General features: G+C 35.6%; 2 protein-coding genes across 2 annotated transcripts; one reads left to right on the forward strand and one right to left on the reverse strand.

Moving 5' to 3' along the window:
• The first annotated feature begins 446 nt into the window (after nucleotides 1–446).
• LOC129576332 (uncharacterized) lies at nucleotides 447–14378 on the forward strand. Its single transcript, XM_055461273.1, has 12 exons — nucleotides 447–899; nucleotides 4316–6030; nucleotides 7202–7396; nucleotides 7488–7640; nucleotides 10464–10577; nucleotides 10742–10816; nucleotides 10879–11167; nucleotides 11237–11320; nucleotides 11483–11648; nucleotides 11721–11831; nucleotides 11921–12069; nucleotides 12160–14378. The coding sequence occupies exons 2-12, from the start codon at nucleotides 5439–5441 to the stop codon at nucleotides 14216–14218; spliced, it is 3987 nt and encodes a 1328-aa protein (XP_055317248.1). The 5' UTR covers nucleotides 447–899; nucleotides 4316–5438; the 3' UTR covers nucleotides 14219–14378.
• A 2224-nt stretch (nucleotides 14379–16602) lies between these two features.
• On the reverse strand, nucleotides 16603–20306 carry LOC129576410 (uncharacterized). The gene is made up of 8 exons (XM_055461526.1): nucleotides 20090–20306; nucleotides 19863–19985; nucleotides 19592–19751; nucleotides 19305–19494; nucleotides 18960–19232; nucleotides 17834–17918; nucleotides 17389–17765; nucleotides 16603–17290 (listed from the first exon to the last, which is right to left on the reverse strand). The coding sequence occupies exons 1-8, from the start codon at nucleotides 20141–20143 to the stop codon at nucleotides 17002–17004; spliced, it is 1551 nt and encodes a 516-aa protein (XP_055317501.1). The 5' UTR covers nucleotides 20144–20306; the 3' UTR covers nucleotides 16603–17001.
• Nucleotides 20307–20525: the final 219 nt, after the last annotated feature.

Below are 20525 nucleotides of genomic sequence, written 5' to 3' on the forward strand. Positions count from 1 at the left end.
CCAGTGAATAGTTGCCCATAGTGATGTAATGTCACGTTCAATAGAACAAACGTTTATGCTGATGAGCACGTTTGAGTGTGTATTCGTTGTCATTAAAAACGAATCTTTTCGCAATGCATTGAAAATGTTATTTTTAAAAATGGATTCTCTGAGATTTGTTTACAAAAACTCTTGAAATTCATTTGGCTTTCTCGTCCCATCGCTTTTTTTCTCTTTTATTTTCCTTTCTCTCGCCTATCATTCGTGTGTCAATGAATGACGAGAGAAGAGCCGAAGCACATACAAATGAACGGCACGGCATAATACACATTGATCTTTTTGAGAAGATACACTTTTCCCCCCCTCGATGGGCACACGTACGTCGTGTATGTGTCGCATCTGGTGTCAACGTATTCAACTTTTCGACGAAGATCTCCCGATTTTTCATCAAACAAATCCAACATTGTAAGCAGTTGATGAGCAGTCCGCCGCACGATCGGTCTATATTCCGTATCATTTTTTTCTTCGTTTCGTTCTCATCGTTTTCATACAAATCACACTCGATTTTCCTGATGTATATATTAAACATAGCAGGCGACGATCAATCTTTATTTCATATTGAATCGAATTTTTATCGTGTTGCAAATTGTATTCCACAACACAGACAGTGTGTTTTATATGGGATCAAATGACGATATCTTCATTGAAAAATTTAGTGCAAAGAAAATTCTCGAAAACTGACGGAAATAGTTGAAACGCAAAAAGTGAAATTAATGAAAAACAAAATCGACGTTATTATCCTTGAGCTCATTCATGTGGATGGTTTACGAAACAATCTGTAAATGATCAATAATTAAGTGCTTGGATGTGTTGTAAACAGGATTCGTGCTCCAATTGGATTATTTTCGGTTATATTCTTGGTAATTACATATTTGAGTTAATATAATTATCATTGTTGTCGAGAATCTAAAACAAGAACCATACAGAATGGGAACAATAAATTATCCAACCATTATCCAATATGAACATCATATTTTCGACGAATGCACAATCATTTGCTCGGTGAATTGTACATTTAAAATTTTTATATCAATTGAATGGAAACTCATCGAAATAATCTCAATTGAGACTTGAAAATCTAAATCGGCCTCAGAGAGCCAGCAATACAACTAATATTAAAGCGTAATAATTAAAGAAAAAATTGTATGCATAACACTGCTTGTGTTGCACAAAATGATTTATGACCAGGGCTGAATGCGAATAAATTCAAGATGTACTGTACAACATATTCAACTTGAACACAACGGAATTTAACAGATAATGTATTTATTGGCTCATGACGATGAATCGGTAAACATAAGTAAAATATTGCATAACTTGAATCCTGATTTAATGATGCGATGCGTACAAAACGATGAGCAAAACGAACTCACTCAGTATTCACCTCAATTATTGAAACTAGATATAGAGTGTATGTTATATTCAAGTTGTGTAAAATGCATTTCGTTTTTATCGAAGAACCGAGAGCATCATCGGTTAATAGAGCAGATGGAAGAGGAAACCGCATCCTGGCAACACGTAAACACATACAACAACGACCATGTTCTGTTTGTTTCAATCGATTGAACATTTTGTGCAAAATGCACATTGCAAAATACTTGAGCGTTGAAATTTATCTCTATCCTCTTAGCCGACGAATAAAATGAAAACCGCTTTCATGAAGGAGATTAAACAAGGCAAGGCGCGCGCGAGAGCGAGAGAGAGAGATAGAGAGAGAGTGAGAAAGAGAAAACGATGAGAGAAAAAGAAGAAGACGCTACGAGAAGAGAACTAATGACGGAACATTTCTAACAGGAATTAGTTGGCCAGATTTTTCATTTAAGCCATTCGAAAATGGCTGGAAGAAAAACGCACTAAGGAAGAGCGCAAGATAAAATTGCGGAATAAATAAATGTGCACAGCACGCGATTATGTTCATTGCACTTGTACAACATCTTTTGCGCCATACGATTACAATATGATTGGAGCCGAAAGATTGTAAATATTAATGCTGTTCCGTGCGATGCAATTTAAGCAAATGAAAATACGATACACTTTAGTCTCACTCTCATATCGTCATGCAGTGGCGAATGCCTTTGCTCGATGTACTGAGTGTGTGTGTGCACAGCCCCTCATTCCAAACGCACGCCACATTCTCAACATCAACAACAAAAATAATAATTAAACGGAAAAAACGAATGCATTGACACGAGCACACAACACATATACATGCACAAACCGTTTGTAGCGGAGTCACTATAATGTATCGCGTGCACACATTAATTAGCTGTATCAAGCAATCTCGGTTTGCTTTTCCATCGTAAATCTTGCAACTCTTAAACTTATTTTGTAGTGCAAGATGTGAAAAATGCCAACCGTGCATCGAAGATCTAGATTCACAAGTTCTCGGCACAAGGATTTAAAATTATAAACAACGCCACATAATCGAAAAGCTTCTATTCGGAGGAGTGTTTGTATTCTACATGAAAATGCTTGGATTATTTTATCCATTTCAGGTCGATGCTAAATTTGAACTCATAAAAGCCGCACAATTTGCCAATCGAAGCAAGAACAAAAGAACACCACACACATTTCAAAGATTTTTTTCCGATTCACGTTTTTTCCAATCCATACGATAGAATGTGAAAATTTCACAAACTCATTCTTAAACACAAAAAAACAACCGAGTGTGTTTTTTTCACGAGAGGCTAAAATTAAAAGCAACGATGCCACTTAATATACATATTTTAACATATTTGAATACTTCTATGAAAGTGTCGAAAAAAAGAAAAACATTTTTCGTGTAGAAACGTTGAGGTTTTTTTCTGCTTCTTCGCTATGCTATATTTAGATTGCAATACACCGTTAACGGTTTTTTTTGCGTATATCCGTGCATATGTGTCACCGCATCAATTCAACGAATATACGACGAAAGAGTCACAAACATTTCACATTCAGACACACATACAAAACAAATGCGAAAGCAAGCAAATGATAAAGAAAAACGTAAAAAATGAAACACACAGCTGAAGAAGTCGAAGAAGAAACGAACATAATCATAATAAATGAGCAATATCCCGTTTCTTCATCGGTTTGAATGTAAAGATTATGTGTGTGGCTTCGAAAGTGCCATGAATAACGGTAAGGTTTTGCGGTCGCCGCCGTGTAGCTTGAGCTCACCACAATCCGAGATGACAACTATTCTCTCTCTCTGTCTCCCTCTCTTTCTCTCTTATTCTCTTCCACACTGTGTTGTACACACATGTGACGACAATTTTCATGTTGTGCGCGCTCCTGTTGCAGAATTAATGCCATTTTCCATTTGAATTCATCGAAAGGTTTTTCGCAAGAATTTGTTGTTTTGCTTTTACTCTCAATTTTTAATCTTTTGTGCAAGCATTAGAGAGCCAAATATAGGATTTTCTACACACAAAAAAAGCCAGTCACAGATTTACACAAATTGTAAATGAGCACAATTACAAGCGAAATGTCAAAGAAGAGAGATATAATTAGGCAAGAACGTATCGGGGCATATGCTCTAATAAATGACGGTAATGAAGAGTCAAGAGTCGCAGCAAAATGAAAATCCGTGTGTACTGAACGAGATGTTGCATATCGAGAACGAAACGAAACAAAATGCAAAAGGCATCGAATCGTCATTTAAAATCTATTTTTATATTTACGCATTTACAACCAAACAAACATGATATTCATATAAATAAGACGAAAAAAGTGCGTTTGCATTTATGGATTTTTTGTTGTTGTTCCTTTTTCCATTTGTCATAAACGTGTACGTGCGTCGAGTGCATCTGTTCGATGCAATTCATCCATTCCAGATATCCAGATGACACAAACGATTTCGATCTCAAAATATACACACACACACTCCGTGATACGAATCAACTAAGGGGAAAAAAGTATACGCACTGATCAAAAAGAAAATTCAGAACACATTTCGTTCGGGTTTTTTTTTATTCGCTTATTATTCCCTCCATCCGATTTATCACTTTACACGGCATAAACATGTTAAATGCGCCTTACCATAATACCCAGAACGATCTTAAACATTCCTAAATGAAAATCAAATTAGACTGTTTAGTTGGAATTATATAGTCTCATAAAACGTTTATCATTTATGAAAGACCAGACCGATTAAAGGAAACGAAGACGTTTTTATGTTCAGAAATGGTTGTTTCATTTTTTTAAAAAAGCGAGAAAGAAAAAAGAACAAAGTAATTTAATATCGCTAAATAAAAGGATACAAGTTTATTCTAACCCGTTTGTCTTCTTTTCACAGAATACTACAGTCGCTTCAAAGAGTTCAGTGGAAGGAGATTTTGCAACTGGATTTGCGTCCAAAAAGTGGCGACCAAAATTGGCTTTCAACGCGCTTGTATCAATGTCACAATGTGAATCCATCTTGTGTTTTATTTTTAGAGAGCAAAAAATAAGCGAAATGCCCAAGTGAATAACTGGAATTCCTGTGAAAAAATAGCGATTACAAAAATAAACGAATGCGAAAGAAAAGAAAATCACAAAACCGTGACTAAGCATTTAAGCAAGCGAACGAGTTAGCAAGTAACAATCCATTTGCATATATGTGTGTAAACAGTCATCAATATATTTGTTTTGTCATCTGCGTTGCTGTTCTGAAGAGTTGGTAAATTGAGAAGAAAAAAATATCCGGAAGTTAAAAGTTATCGTCTTTATTGTGCACTGGAGAGACATCCGAAAAAGTATTCAAAGAATAGAGAAATGAGAAGGAAAATCGATGTCGAAATTCCAATGGTGAAAGTGAAAATATGTGACTGTCAAATAAATAAAGCTGATTCCCATAACACAAACGGAACTGTGTCAAAGGGAGAAAAGTGAATCACTTGAAAAGTATGTGAAGTACCATGTGGTTCATCGTATATGCGATTGTTAAACGGTTATTCTCTATCGAAACTGGGAAAACGTCAGAAAACTCTCCATTGAAGTGAATTATTCAGGAAAAGAAAGAGAAAAAAAAATTCTATTTGAAAAAAAAGAGTCGGTTTTAAAAGTGTCGTTGACGTTGTGAAGCGCGCGTGAGAGACTGTGTATCGCATTGAATTCAAAGTTCAGGCATTTTGCAAAACATAAAAGTGCTTGAGTGAGAGCTTCAGTTTTTGCCTTTGGTTTTTCCAACACCGCCCACAGATCAATCATTCGGTTTATACGTGTGTGTGTGTGTCGGTGTATGCATATTGCCTGGCGTTCTGTTGAGCCAATCAGCTGAAAAATCATGTGATAAATACGTGTGAAACTGAATAGAAACGTGTGTATAACTGCTACATGATAAATGAATTGTGCGGCAAGCAAAGTATATCTCATTTTGGGCTCTCAAGGGAAACATCCGATATAATTAACGATGTATTGTGTGAATATAGAGCCAGTGCATGTGTCGTTGTGACGACCGAACAAATATGCTTCGACTGAATGTGTCTAAGACAAGCTACAGAAGCAGAAGCAGAAGAAGAAGAGGCAACGGAAACCACATCAATATGATATCGTTGAAAGGAATTTGTTTATTCATGGTGATTATATCGAGCTGTTCGCTGTATGCGAATGGCAAAAATGTGAACAATTTAAAAGTGACGGATTTACCGAACGAGGTCAAAGCGAATCCGTATGAAGTGCGAAAAACAAGAGGCACAAGTGACAATGAATATTACGATGATGAATTTGTGATGGAAGATATGAGCCTGGTGCAACAGGATCAACCGTCATTTATGCGTCAACCATTTGATCGTCTGTATGGTCAAATGCAACGAGAGCCACCGGCACAAGAGAAATTCGAACAAAAACGACGAACGGGTAATGGACAGCTACCGAACGTGCAATTCACTCGCGAAGTGCAAATTAAACAGGGCCGACTCAAGGGGTTGGTACGCGCAATGCATCCACAAACGGGTCTGAAAAATGTACGACAATATTTAGGCATTCCATATGCAGCCGCTCCAATCGGAAATGGCCGATTTATGCCACCAGGTTTGTTACCATTTTAAAACAATTCAATTCCAAATTCCACTCCCACCCCATGTTCCCCCCCCCCTCTCTCTCTCTCACTCGGCATGCAAACGTAAACGACCATTTTACGTGCCAACAACAAACAAATTAGTAAACACTTTTTGCATTAGGTCGCCAAACGGAAACATAACTATTTTTACTACTATTGATTGGAATGTAGTTCAGCGTTGTTGGTTTCTATTTATTTCCACTCTACGGCGGCAAATGCACGGGCAACATTTCTAGAATGCCCGGTTACGAGTGCATCAAACGGTGAAAAATAGATGTGACCGATGAAACATGCAAAGCGAAAGAAGAAAAAAATAAACAATCACACACCAAACAACAGCATATCTCGAACTGAGTTCGCTCTCTGATGACTATGTGCAAGCAGAAGCCCATAGTATGTGAAATGCGTTTATCAAATGAGACCTTTTGTTTTTCCCATGATTGGAATTCGGGCTCTGTTATAAATACGAGCGATATTTTTATCGATTGGTCGCCTCAATCGACAGCTGATGAAATGTGAGCTACGTTGAACATTGCGCTCGTTGTTGGTTTGTTTTCGACTCGCGTGCATATTTTCCAACGCTGCTGCATAAATAGTCACACAGCGTTGAACGACGAAAGCTTCAATAGAATTTCGATTTTTTTCTGTTTCGTTTGTTAAACAGTGTACACTGTACACACCGTACACACACGTTCACCAGCGAACAGTGAACGTCGTACTTAATTACCGTTCTGGATGAGTTGCAAAAGAGTTGCTTCTTCGCTTGAGATTCTATTTTTATAGCAATGTTCACACTTCGTAAACTGCTTATTACTTTTTCGTTTTGTGTTTTTTCCCTTTCTTTTACGAGAAAAAAAAACCCATCATGACTATAAATCATACATACAGCTTTCAAAAGTATATGAGACAAAGATGATAGTTAAGGTTATGAAATATTCAAGAAATTAATGACTTTAACGAGTTTTGACGCGTATTTTGATTGATCTTTGCGTTTTCTTGGAGAAATGAAAGCGTCAACCTTGTGCCGCTTCTTTTTTCGTTGTGAACTGATTTAATCTGATGTGGAATAAAAATACTCTTTGAGAAACCCTTTTGATTTTCGTGTTTTTCTTTCGTTTCCCCTAAAATTTTAATTCATTTCAGGTGCGCCTCCACCATGGAATGGCTTGAAAATGGCTGTTGAGCTATCTCCAGTTTGCCCACAAAATTTGCCATCGTTGAATAATAGCCAACAACATTTAACAACGGGCCGTTATAACCACTTGAAACGTTTAATGCGATACCTACAAAACGAAAGTGAAGACTGCTTATTTTTGAATTTATACGTGCCCGAATGGTGTAAGTATTATTTCGTTGTTGGTTTTTGGTGTGCGGAAACATCAAGCACAACAAATGTACCGGATGATGTGATAACTTTTCACATTTTTAGCGGGAATTGGCCCAAGACCTATATACCCGGTTATCGTGTTCGTCCACGGTGAGTCATACGAGTGGAATAGCGGAAACGCCTACGATGGTTCAATCCTTTCTAGCTACGGCCAAGTTATTGTGGTTACGTTAAATTATCGCTTGGGCATTTTGGGTAAGTTCATTCGAAGCATTTTATTAATAAATAACATTTAATAATGAAATAGAGAAATTAAAATTTATTAACTTACTTAACAGTTTGAACTAATTTTGTACCATTCAATTAAAAATTGAGGGGTATTAAGAAATTATTGTGCTGAAAAGGTAAAATTACAAAACAAAAATTAGCTACGAGAAACTTTGTAATATGAAATTTATTTAAATAGTTCATGTTGAAGCCACTGCAAGAAATACCATTTCTAAGTAATTTTAACTTTGAATCGAACAAGCGTTGATTCTATTACACACTGAGCAAATTGAGATGGCAGCAAATTATTACTCGCACAAAGCAAACGTATTTTACAACATGGATGCGCTTATCATGCATTATACGCATGCATTCCAATTTGTCTATCAAGCACAGACAAAATTACGCAGGTATGATCAAAGCAAGCAGCTTGTGTGTTGAAGATATTTCCAACGAAACTCAGAAGTAAATGTGTACTTATATCAACACATTTTTCTCCTCTCGTCAGTAGTGTTGTTTACATAGTTGCCTGAACTTTTCATAAGCATGCATTCATTTTGGAAAATTAATTGCATAAGCCATACGGTTGATCTCTGCAGAAAATTGGTTCAAGCCATTTTCCGCCCGATTGTTTTTCAATCAATCTTAATTGGCACACCGAGCACGGTTGAAAACGGTTAAAAACGGAAATATCGACACATCAGCGAACGAGATAAATGAAACTCAACGAATTTTTGACAGTGCAAAGTTCTAATTGGAATAAATTGATGCAAACTGCAAACTTTACCGATTTCCTTTCCGCCTTTTCGCACTGTGTTCAATTTATTTTGTGTGTTGACGACAGCTTATAGACAATTTATAGATGCATATTCCAATTTCGGCGCAGCACACATATTGGTTGAGAGGAAACATAATTTCATCAGGCATGTAGTGTTTCAACTAAATAAATGGACATCATTCGAATCATTATTCAATGAAATTCAATGATTAAATCGCATTTTATAAAATCCTCTAATGAGTTTTCAATGTAATAACAAATATGCAAACCATAAAAATAACCCCACGAGCGGAAAAATCAACACATCAGACACAAATTTCCGGTATGCAAATTGATATGGACATTAGAATAATAACGTTTGCATTTGACGTCAATCGGATATTTATACACCGAATATTGCTTTTGTTGCTTTTGAGAATTGAATACGGTTATATATAGATGAAAGGTCGATAATGTTCCATATAGAAAATAACAACATTTCAACTAAACATTTCCATTTATTCAATAGATTTAACCTTTCCAACTGCGCACCCAAATTCGATGAAACATGAACTATTTTCATATTTATGTTTTTGACTGGAATTGATCCATCTGAAACAGAATATGCAAACATTGTTGTTGAGAGTCAAATAAATATGGAGGTGAAAATTTTCGATTACATTTACCGAAATTCCTCTTGCGTGGCCACACTGATGCATAAAATTGTACCACAAGTGCAACAGATTTAATAATAAATGTGCACTTTGACTTGATTTACTTTTCATTCGTGTTTAATTACATTCAATCTATTCCGAAACTTGCAAACATAACAATTGTATGTTTGTATTTAGTAAATGCAGCGATATTTCATTTGGTTTTAAATGTTTGACATTGTTACTTTGAATTGAACAATAGAACACAATTAACACAAACGATTGAACTAAATGAACATTGATTCAACAAAATCAAAAATGAGTTAATGCAGTAAATCTGATAGAGGTTTGAATTTCAGTGAATTTATTTTTAGCTTTAGATGGTTGAGATGAGCAGCAAAATGATCAATGGGCATATATTATTTATATATAAATTGGCAATTAACTTATTTTCACAAGGGGGAAAGTACTGGATTTGTATAATTCAAGTAATGCGATCTAGTACAAAAATAATCCCAAATAATCCTTTGGAATTCTCCATAATTCTCAATAATGCTCAATAATGCTATGCATAATGCCAATAAACAAAAGTGAAATACGGTTATGGTTAGCTATTGGGTGTTGGTATTATGCATAGCAATATTGAGCATTATTGAGAATTATTGAGAATTCCGAAGGATTATTTGGGATTATTTTTGTACTAGATCGCATTACTTGAATTATACAAATCTAGTACTTTCCCCCTTGTATTTTCATGATGCAAAACTTTTCGGAATAATTTTCGAAAATGAATTTTCGAGCTGTTCTATTCTGCTTTCCGGCAACGATAAAAATGCCTTCCGTTATTCACACAAAACATGTAAGACACGCAATAAGTATCCGAGTATGAGTACAACTCATATTGTGAGTGAATGCATGTATTTTCCGGTGTTATGCGTTGTATATGCGGGAAGTGTCGGTTTAGAATTTACAGCTATTCAACTGGCATTTCTAAAATGGATAGGATGCAAAGATACGTTTCAACCCACCCAAAAATCGGTTTAAGCCGATTCATTTTCTGGGCAAGATTGATTTGTGGAAGAAAAGGCCAATATGGAAATGATGATTCAATGTTAGCTGAAACTAAAATCGACTTCAGAAGCGAGCATATCCGTTTGATTGAGTGTTCATGCGTGTGTTGATGCAAAATCATACAAATAATTTAATCATAAGTTTTCAATTGAAGCCACACTGAAAAGTTTGATTGAAATATCTACATCACGGATAAAGTTAGATATCAAACTTTGCATCTAAACTTTGGTGTGGGAAAACTTCGATTGGAAAAAGGGAACGTTTACACTGTACTTTGTGTGGAAAATTTATTTATTCGATGGAACTCTATTTATATCGTCTCTGGTATAGGTTTCCTACAACCGGGAACCACCGGCCACACGGCAAACAATTTCGGATTATTGGATCAAATAGCCGCCTTACAATGGGTGAAAGATAACATAGCGGCATTTGGTGGAGATGTTGGTAAATATTAATTAAACAAAACAAACTCATTTGTTTTCATCAGTTCAAATTCCATACAAAATTATCCAAAATCGATTGATTTATTTTCAACGGATACGACAAACGTAGTAGTTTCACTTTGTTGGGCTTTCATTTGACTCGATTGCTTCTTTATGTTAATTAAGGTTCAGTCACTTTAATGGGCACGGGCACTGGCAGTGCATGTATCAACCTTTTAATGTTATCACCAACTTGTGAAGGTAAACAATGACCGAATTGGTTGACCATGAATCGAATGCTAAATACATATCATTTTCATTAGGTTTATTTCATCGTGCTATTTTGATGTCTGGCTCAGCAATGTCCGATTGGGCTATATCCAATCATCCACAACAATCGACGATGCAAGTGCTACGAAGTCTTGACTGTCCGATGCGAGATGATAATGATGAAATGTTGACATGTTTACAAAAGAAACGGTATCAAGACATTTTGAAATCATCAGTGCACGTGTCATCGCCGGAATTCACAACCACTTTTGGTCCGGTTGTTGATAACTTTATCGTTCCGAATGACCCGCAGAAAATGATGCAGCACGGCCGATTCAAGCGGTTGGTGATTGATTAATGGTGATAGACTTTTCTGGGTGTTGACGTTTCCTATTCTGATTTTCGTTATAGATATGACCTCCTCTTCGGTGTTACTGAAACAGAGTCATACAACAGGATCAATGCAATCGAAATAAAGCAAGGATTGTCGGATCAGTGAGTGGATTTTGAAAAGGAGTTGATTGAAAATAAACATAGAATTGTTTTTTCAAAAGCGGTTCTGTTCTTGTTTATAATACAATTGATGATTTTTTTTCATACAAATAAAAACGTGACGATTTACAAACAAATAAATAATAGAATAATTTTCGTTCTCAGTGAACGTGATGATTATTTGCGGTTTTATATGCAGAATCAATTTGATCGAGTTGCAGACGTTGCAATGGATTTGGCTCTAAATACATACACATCTAATATTTGTACGAATCCAAGGAAACCGACCCGCGAAGAAAATCGTGATATTGTACTCGAAATTCTTTCAGATGTAAACACACTTCAAAATCACTTCCTCTTTACAGTCGTATTCAACAAAGGAATTTTCCTTTTTAATTTTCAGGCACGATACGTTGCACCATTGATACAAACCGGAAACTATCATTCAAAACTCAATCCACTAACATACATGTACTTGTTTAGTCATATCAGCAAAGCGGGCGATTATCCGAATGTAAGGCGAAAATAGTTTGATAAAATTCAAAGTTTGAATTTCTCATCATGAAATTTCCCTTTACAAATATTTCTAATGTGTTCATACAGCTTTCACAAAGCATATCCGGTGAGGAATTGCCATACGTATTTGGTGCTCCATTGGCATCAGCACGTCCATTTCCAACGAGTTATACGCCACAGGAGAGATTGTTGTCCGAAGAAATAATGGTGTATTGGACAAATTTTGCCAAAACTGGGTGAGTACAAATTGAATTGGTCACCACCAAACAATCGATCGAACCAAAATCCATTTCAAATTTACTAACTATTAATTATGTGGTGTATAGAAATCCAAAAGCGCCCGGTCGAGATCATTTTCTCAATATGGATCCATCGAATTGGGAACAATACGACATCGACTGGCCGCCATTTCAAGTCAACAATTCAAGTTATTTGAACATTGGCATACCACCCGTTGTTTCACGTAATTATCGTCAACAGTATATGAATTTCTGGAATAGCCTTTTGAGTGAGCAGTTGAATGTTGATGCGAAACCAGTGCAAGTGCCAACCGAACGCAATGGCCTTGAAAGTACATCATTTGTAAAACCATTGATACCGCATGTCAATTACTATTTGGACAAATCAACCGAAAATCCAATACGACAATTGCAATATTTATTGCATCACACCGGACTGAATCGTTCCGATATGTATGCGACACAGTCGACGGTTGAAACGCCACAGCAAACCGTATTCGACACTGTATTGGCATCACCCGAAAACACATTTGTGCTGGGCGATAACAAAATTATCGTGAAAGCTGATTCAACGTTGAATGTCTTAATCGCAATGGTAATTATTTTCCTGGTCATAAATGTGATAATTATCAGCATTTACTTGGTACGACGGAATTATTTCAAGAAAAACCTGAAACAAAAGCTTGACATTTTATCGTTGGACGGAACAACTGACGATGATTTGAAACGGTCCAATAAATTCAATGATGGTGACGAAAGTTTCATTTTGGATATTGTCCGACGAAAAAATGAATATGTTCCGGTGAAACGTTATCATTCGCCCATTAATGGTTTTCTATTGACACGACATTACAGCACAAGCACCGTTGATACGCATACAAAAGTTTCTGATTGGATTTCGCACGAAGTGAATCGGCAGAGTCCACATTTGCGCTCGAAATCACCCTCATTTTCATTCGGTACAACAAATCAATTCTTTGGCAAAAAGACAGACGATAATAACAGTGCTGATAGTGGTGCACATGGTGAACGACAGCCCATTGAACTGATGAAATCAAAATCATTTGAGTTGGATAGGAAGACGGAAATTGTTTGCCAGGAGTTAAACGATAGGGGGCCTATGTTTGACCGAGTCATTGCATCAAATGTAAACAATTCACCAGAGATATCGGCTTGTGTTCTACAAATCGACCATCGACACACAAACTCCGATCCAGTTGGCACGATGAAAACGGCATTTGCACAAAATCCAAATGAAAAAGTGACCAGTTTCATCGAAGACGTTGATATGAATGTCACATCACGCGATGAATGCGACGGAGCATCACATTTCCCATTGACACCAGAAGAAACGTTGAGAATTTATCAAATGCGAAACTATCCGAAAGTTTTGCCAAAATATCCAAATGTATCTAGCGAATATGTGTCCACATCTTCATTCAAACGACGATCAATGCCATCCTATCAACACATGTTAAATACGTATGCAAAATACCCGCCAGTGCCACCACCACGCACCTCATCAACGCTCGATCGAATGGCAATGATGCGTCTTTCGGATGGCAACAGAAGCGACCCGTTGCCATTGGTCCCAGTTATGGCACAACCAATTCCAGAAGCAGTCGAAGAGCCTGAAACAATAGCTATCGCAGCATTGCATGTCGGTCCACTTTTGCCTGGCAGTAAAGAAAATCTATACTCAACAGTAAATCGGAAAAAGTATAATCTCGACAACAAACAGCCATGCATCATTGCTGCAGCACAAATTGAAACACCGTCCGAACCAATCGTGCAATCACCGTCCACAGAATGTACGAAAGAGCCAAATAAACTCGACACTGCAAATTCACAACCAAAATCCATCATGAAACGACCATTCATACGACAAAACATGTTGGACGGCAACACAACAACAACACCAGCATCAGCATTACCAACAACTTCGAAAATTCCCATCCTAAGTAGATTAAGTGCGAGTGGGAAAAGTAGCAGTAGTTCAAGCAGTAATAGTGATAATAAGTCTAGTGATCCCAGCACCGACGATTCGGCAAAGGATTTAATTGCCGAATTGGATCGCTCGGCTGCCTCAATTACATCGTCAGTGGAAACATGCTCAAGTGCTGAAACTATTAAGCAAATATTTTGAAGCGCAAATAAAGGAGGAAAGGACGTAGATTATAAGCGAACGTAATTATAAAAATTTAAAATCAGTATCATACGTATTTAGGATAAACTCTTTGGTATCTGGGCTCAAGATGTTATGTTTTAATAATTTACTTGAATAACACACAGATTTTGGTAGATTCCGTTCTGTCGATAAATTTTCATTGCTCCTTTTTACCTCATGGAAAACCTATACCAGCAATTATTATTGGTAATGGTAAGTAAACACCAGCAAAACATAAGAGATTTGATTGAATTTATATGGTGCAAAAAACCATACGTGTGTGTGTGTGTATGTGTATATTTGTGGCTGAATAGTGTAGCGAATAAATGTGCAAAAACCTGTGCACAAATCAACGCCCGTAAACTTAAAATTGGAAAACTTTCTTTTTCAAGATTTATACTTTTAACTTTAATTATACACAATCCTCCACCACGTAAATACGTGTATACACACATTTCAACACCAAGTGCGGCACGATATTTTCCTGTTAGCATCGGTTTAGTGTTGCTATAGAACACGTTTTCGGTTGCTTATGTATTTAATCGACGTTTTTCGGGAATTGTTCAACACCAGATTATAGAAAAGAGTTCCTGTTAAGTCTGTGCACACGTTGCACCTGGTTTGAACTCTGTTTACGACACGCAAACCGATTCAAGCACATCGAATAACTTATTTATTAAATTTGCGACGAACTTCAACCGCTACGAAATAGAATATAATTGTCACATAATTCGAATGGTCGATGTTAACTCTCTGTGTGTTTCTCCCTCTCTATGTCTCTCTTGCTCTCTCGAATACATTCGCCATTGCATTTTTAATCTTTTGATTCTCGCCCAATTTTCAGCCGTCGATTATATCGAGAAAATCCTATCGATTGAAACTTTTCACCGAAATAAAATTAATTGTTCCGGTTTCGATCTTTATCAAGTCTGCCCAAATCGTTTGGGGCTTTTGCATTTAAAACACAACCGAAAAATGGTTATTTAACTATAGTTTTCAGTCGAAGTCGAATCGCCACGATCCGACTTCATATGCATATTTTTGTTGAAAGTTTAAAAGTTCACTCCGCTGAGAATTTACTGGTGCAGAAATTTTTAAATACGTACAGTCATGGAAATTTAACTAGGACCGACATTGAAATTTCAGTTTTTTCCCATTAATTCTGTTATTTTACAAAAAAATATTCATGAAATGATGTTTATGAGAATATTTGAAGTTTTTTTAAATGGACTAGACTATCAATTACATTATTTTCGGTAATGGATATCATTTATTGATGAAATTGCCCAAAAACTGCGGGAAAAATAATTAAGACCTTCCGAAAAATCGGAAAATTTATCATTTGTTTGACAAAATTCACTCCACCGATGGTCGTATTTAATTGAAATAAATTTTTTCCACATTACCATTTAATAGATTTCAAATTTCTTAACAAATTCGAAAAGTTACAGGCCAAACTATGATTCTTCCACGATTTTTCATACAAAAAATGCTATAAAGTTTAGTTTGGTCTGTAACTTTTCGAATTTGTTAAGAAATTTGAAATCTATTAAATGGTAATGTGGAAAAAATGTATTTCAATTAAATACGACCATCGGTGGAGTGAATTTTGTCAAACAAATGATAAATTTTCCGATTTTTCGAAAAATTTTGTCATTTTTTGTATGGAAGGTCTTAATTATTTTTCCCGCAGTTTTTGGGCAATTTCATCAATAAATGATATGTATTACCGAAAATAATGAAATTGATAGTCTAGACCATTTATAAAAACTTCAAATATTCTCATAAACATCATTTCATGAATATTTTTTTGTAAAATAACAGAATTAATGGGAAAATATTGAAATTTCAATGCCGGTCCTAATTAAATTTCCATGACTGTAAGTGGTAAGTATGATTATTATTATTCTTGCTAACCATGTTTCTCACTTTTACGCTTACTATACTTTCACCGAAAAATACTTGGATGAGTACACTTTGCATTTGTTTTGCTACCGAGCGAAATAATTCAATAATATTCTCCGTTTTGCATCAACTTTTCGATCCACGGAACAATGAATAATTTACGTTTTCAACTTAACCTTTTGCAGAGAAAAGTAATAAGTTTCGCAAAACTAAAGCATTGGATCGAAAGTAAAATGTGAATAGTTGATGTGCGGCTGGTGCATTTCTATTTATAACCAGTTACGTTTTTTTACCATTTGAATCTGCTTGAGTTTGAAATTCAGAATTTGTAGACGATTCGTTTTTCACTAGATGGTGACACCTCTGCTGCATTCAAACGAATGTTTATGTTTTGAGCGTTTGTGAAAAGTGTTTTGCAATACGGACAAAAAGACACATGGAATTATAGAAAGATTCACTTTTAACTTTTCTTATGCCGGTTTATTTGATGATTTATCGTCATTCATGAAATAATAAACCAAAAAAAATGCAATCAAATTTTCAAAATTCACATAGAAAACAAAAGTTTTCTGGATATTTTACATTTTTTACTGAATTTTCCTTTTTGGTAATTACCCCACTCTTTTCTATTTATTCTAAAAAATACATGAAATAGTTTCCCTCTTAAATATGTTTTGCTAACAAAATGCGAAAGAATTACAATTGCAGTCTTTGGTGAAATTCTATACTTGTATACTTATATCTTTGTGAAGATGATGTTTGAACTGATTGAAAATGAATGAAAAATGTTCTTTGAACGTTGATGTGCGCTCGGAAAATCACAGTACTTTGATTTTATAATCAGCTTGCATTTGATATCAGTCAGGAAAGACGAGTCTAAATTCCGAGTCCGTACTGAGACTATCATCGTCATATTCAATTGGTTCCGGCTGTATACTGAGACGACGATTAACCGTGGTATACGAGTTATTTGTTCTGAAAATCTTTGAGGAGTTGTTGATCGGCTCTGGAAAGGTATTTGAAGGTCTCTTGTTCGCTCTGGGCGGTATCGTTTCTAAGCAACCCGAATCGCTATCGCTATCGATCACCACAATGTCTTCATCACTTTCATCGTTAACAAACACAACATCATCTTCAGGTGATTGGCTGTAAGAAATGTCAAATATTTTAAAATCTGTTCAGGCACAAAAGTATTGAACAATGTAAGATCCCTAAGCTGTATAACATTGAATCGAAATTCTTACTTCACATTATTTGAAGTTTCTGCTACCGGCACAACGTTGACTGGAGCATTCGAAATCGTCGCAACTTCTTCCGATTCTATCAATAGATCGTCCGATGACGAATTTGACTCGAGTGTGGACGTGTCGAGGAATGAACGATTTGGGCGATCTTTCGAATTTTTAGGATTTATATCACCTAAAGTTACATCAGGAAGAATACGCGCTGTTTTTGAGCCATTGACAATTTTGCAACCGTCATTAAGAATGCTGTCGGGAATGGTTGAACAAAAATTACCATAAAGTTCATCTTCCACAATCATCGGGTATACACGCTTCGGTTTGACGATATCAAATATTTCTGACAATAAGTATGTGGATGCATGCGATGAATATTCAACCTAGAAGATATTTTTGTGGTTTAGTTGAACGAATGATTGACTGTCTTGATGCAAAGTGAATGTCTTACAAAAAATAACCCATCAAAATTGGTATATGTTCGTTGGGTACTAGGTATCAATCGGATGTTGATAGTTTTTTTCTCTTCGAACAATCTGTAAAATTCAAAAGAATACAGTCAATGACAGATAGCTGAGCAAAGAAACTCAGTAAGCTGAGATTGAAACATTTTGACTTTATGACGTGTAGTCCATATCTATTGACTAGATCGAGAGGAGAGTAAGTTCATCTGAGTTTGTTATGAAAGAGAAGAGTAAGTTTCTTTCGACTCAAAAATGGTTAAAGGCGAGTATGTTCTTTTTTGGTGGGTCCTCGCGGTTTTCCACGGTTTCCGCGGAACTGATAAGAGATAATAACTTGGTGTCTTCGACAAAGTTGTAGCACTCGAAGTCTCCTATAACATTGCTGAAGTCAGTTATCTCTTATCTCTTATCAGTTCCGCGAAAAGCGCGAAAAATGATAAGAAAAAAAAGTTCTATATAAAATTTGCTTTTTTATGTGCGCGATTTGCGCGCAATCGATAAGAGATAAGAGATAGATGTCTTTAGCAATGTTATAGAAGACCTCGAGTGCTACAACTTTGCCCAAGACACCATGTTGTTATCTCCTATCAGTTGCGCGAAAACCGTGAAGACCTCAGAGGCTAGACGGTACTACAACATACTCTACTTTAACGCCAACAGAATCATCAGAAAACATACTCTCCTCTTTCAAAATATGTTAGAATTTTTTCACATACTCTCCTCTCGATCTAGTCAATAGATATAGGTTAAATACAAATCTTGAAATAAAATTAACAAATAAGTTCCATAAATTTGACAAAAATTAAAAATAAATTTAACAAAACTTGCAATAAAATTAACATTTCTTTCAATAAAGTTGCCACATTGAGAAATTAATTTTGACACAAATGGCAATAAAATTGCCAAAATAGGAAATTAACTTTGACAAAACGGGCATAAAAATAACATATTTTGCAATAATTCTGACCAATATTCGTTGGATATTGTTATTTTAAATGTCCCAATCTCAGCTTACTGAGTTTCTATGCTCAGCATATATAGCTATCTGTCATTGACTGAAAGAATTTTGAATCATTTACTTTGTTATAATCGTACTTTTGATAAAAATTATACCTTTTGTATGTGTCCAAATCGAAAATTTTGGCACTTCTAACATAAACCTTGGGACGATCTTTGAATTGAAAATTTGCGTTGATATTTTTCCCGCGTGAAATAAATAATTTGGCATCAAGTTCAAATAAATCTTTGTACTGAGTGCGATAGAAGAAAGTTTGTTGTAACTCTGAAAGTTTGACATTGAGGCGGTGTCGACGAGCTAAATTGACCAGCAAATCTAATGAATCAAACATTCCGGTTTGTAGATGAATGATGTAATCGGGATATTTTCTAAACCATAAAAATAAATTTGTCAATTGATTTTGAAATGGACAACAATATTCAATTTAAATTGAAACCTACTCAATGATTTCCTTTATATCATCACATGCTCGATTATCCTGAGCTATATCAAAGTGCAACGAACCGGCCATTGTGTTATCAATATAAATATCGTGGATTTTTCTTTTGTACTTCAATAGCATGTCGGATAGCAAAACTGTGCGACAGTCTTTAAACGCACCAGTATACATAATGAGCTCATCGGGTTTATCTAAATTAGAAGGAAAAAAATCAAATTATCAACGGTAATAATGTTGAACGACCAATATACTTATATGAACTCAAAAAAAATCCAAGTGACCTTGTACCTAATGTAAATATCAAAAGCATCACCGAACCACTGACACTTTCAGTTGGCAGGCAGGCAATGGCAAACGGCGTATCCAGACCATCGATCGTTGATTTCTCAAATTTCATCCATTGATTTGGCCCCTCTGGCAGCAGCCGAAATAGTTCCAATGGCAATTTCTTTAAAAAAAAATCAAATTTTCAGAAGTAAATTCAAAGAAAACATACCGAGATTTCTCAATGCTCATAGCCAGCTTGATAATAGTCAGTCTGATCATAGACTTTGTTTACCTTTGAAAATGAGGCCATGAAAAAAGTTGTTACTTCTGTGCAAAATAACAACGTTTTTCCCACCGATTTAGAAAGATCTGGAACTGGATGCTGGGGCTGGGTGAAAATGCATACTTTTGTACTCTGTAATAGAAACGTAGAAATGTGTTCTTTGAATAATAATAAACATTGCTTTGTAAACGAAAATGTGTTTGTTTACTGATTTGATGCACAACGATACGACTTACATCATCCGATGGAAATTCGTCAAATAAAACTTGCGGCAGTGTCGGAATTTTCATTTTTAAAAGATAATTATGTATTTCAACATGCAAATTTGTTGATTTTTTTTATGAAACTTATTTTCCCCTTCTCAACCAGAAATATACCGAATGAGAACAATCAAAGTGAGGCGAAAGACGTTTCGCTGCCGATTCGAATTTAGTTTGATGTCAACTGTCAATTCAATAAACTTCTTTTGCGTACTGTTGTGTGGCGCTTTTGTTCAAGAAGAGATTTTTCAAAATTGCGTATTCTACGATTTTCTTCGAATTGAATTCAGTATTTTCTACTCTTAAAATTGATATAAATTTTTCAATGAAACATCGAACCGTTATTGAAAATTATACCAATAATGAGGATATCACTTTAAAAAAAAGAAGATTAGAAATCAAACGAAATGTT

The sequence above is a fragment of the Sitodiplosis mosellana genome, unplaced genomic scaffold, assembly GCF_009176505.1.
Source record: "Sitodiplosis mosellana isolate CC-2019 unplaced genomic scaffold, AAFC_SMos_1.0 Smas_scaffold_1, whole genome shotgun sequence".
Lineage (NCBI taxonomy): Eukaryota > Metazoa > Arthropoda > Insecta > Diptera > Cecidomyiidae > Sitodiplosis > Sitodiplosis mosellana.

Bases quoted from the DNA above. Each gene is read 5' to 3' on its own strand.
- LOC129576332 (XM_055461273.1), top strand. From the start codon at position 5,439: ATGTGTCGTTGTGACGACCGAACAAATATGCTTCGACTGAATGTGTCT. The intron at 6,031-7,201 runs GTTTGTTACCAT...AATTCATTTCAG, and splicing joins TGGCCGATTTATGCCACCAG to GTGCGCCTCCACCATGGAAT. The intron at 11,649-11,720 runs GTAAACACACTT...TTTAATTTTCAG, and splicing joins TACTCGAAATTCTTTCAGAT to GCACGATACGTTGCACCATT.
- LOC129576410 (XM_055461526.1), bottom strand. From the start codon at position 20,143: ATGAAAATTCCGACACTGCCGCAAGTTTTATTTGACGAATTTCCATCG. The intron at 19,495-19,591 runs GTACAAGGTCAC...CTTCTAATTTAG, and splicing joins GCTTTTGATATTTACATTAG to ATAAACCCGATGAGCTCATT. The intron at 17,291-17,388 runs GTAAGAATTTCG...CATTTCTTACAG, and splicing joins GAAACTTCAAATAATGTGAA to CCAATCACCTGAAGATGATG.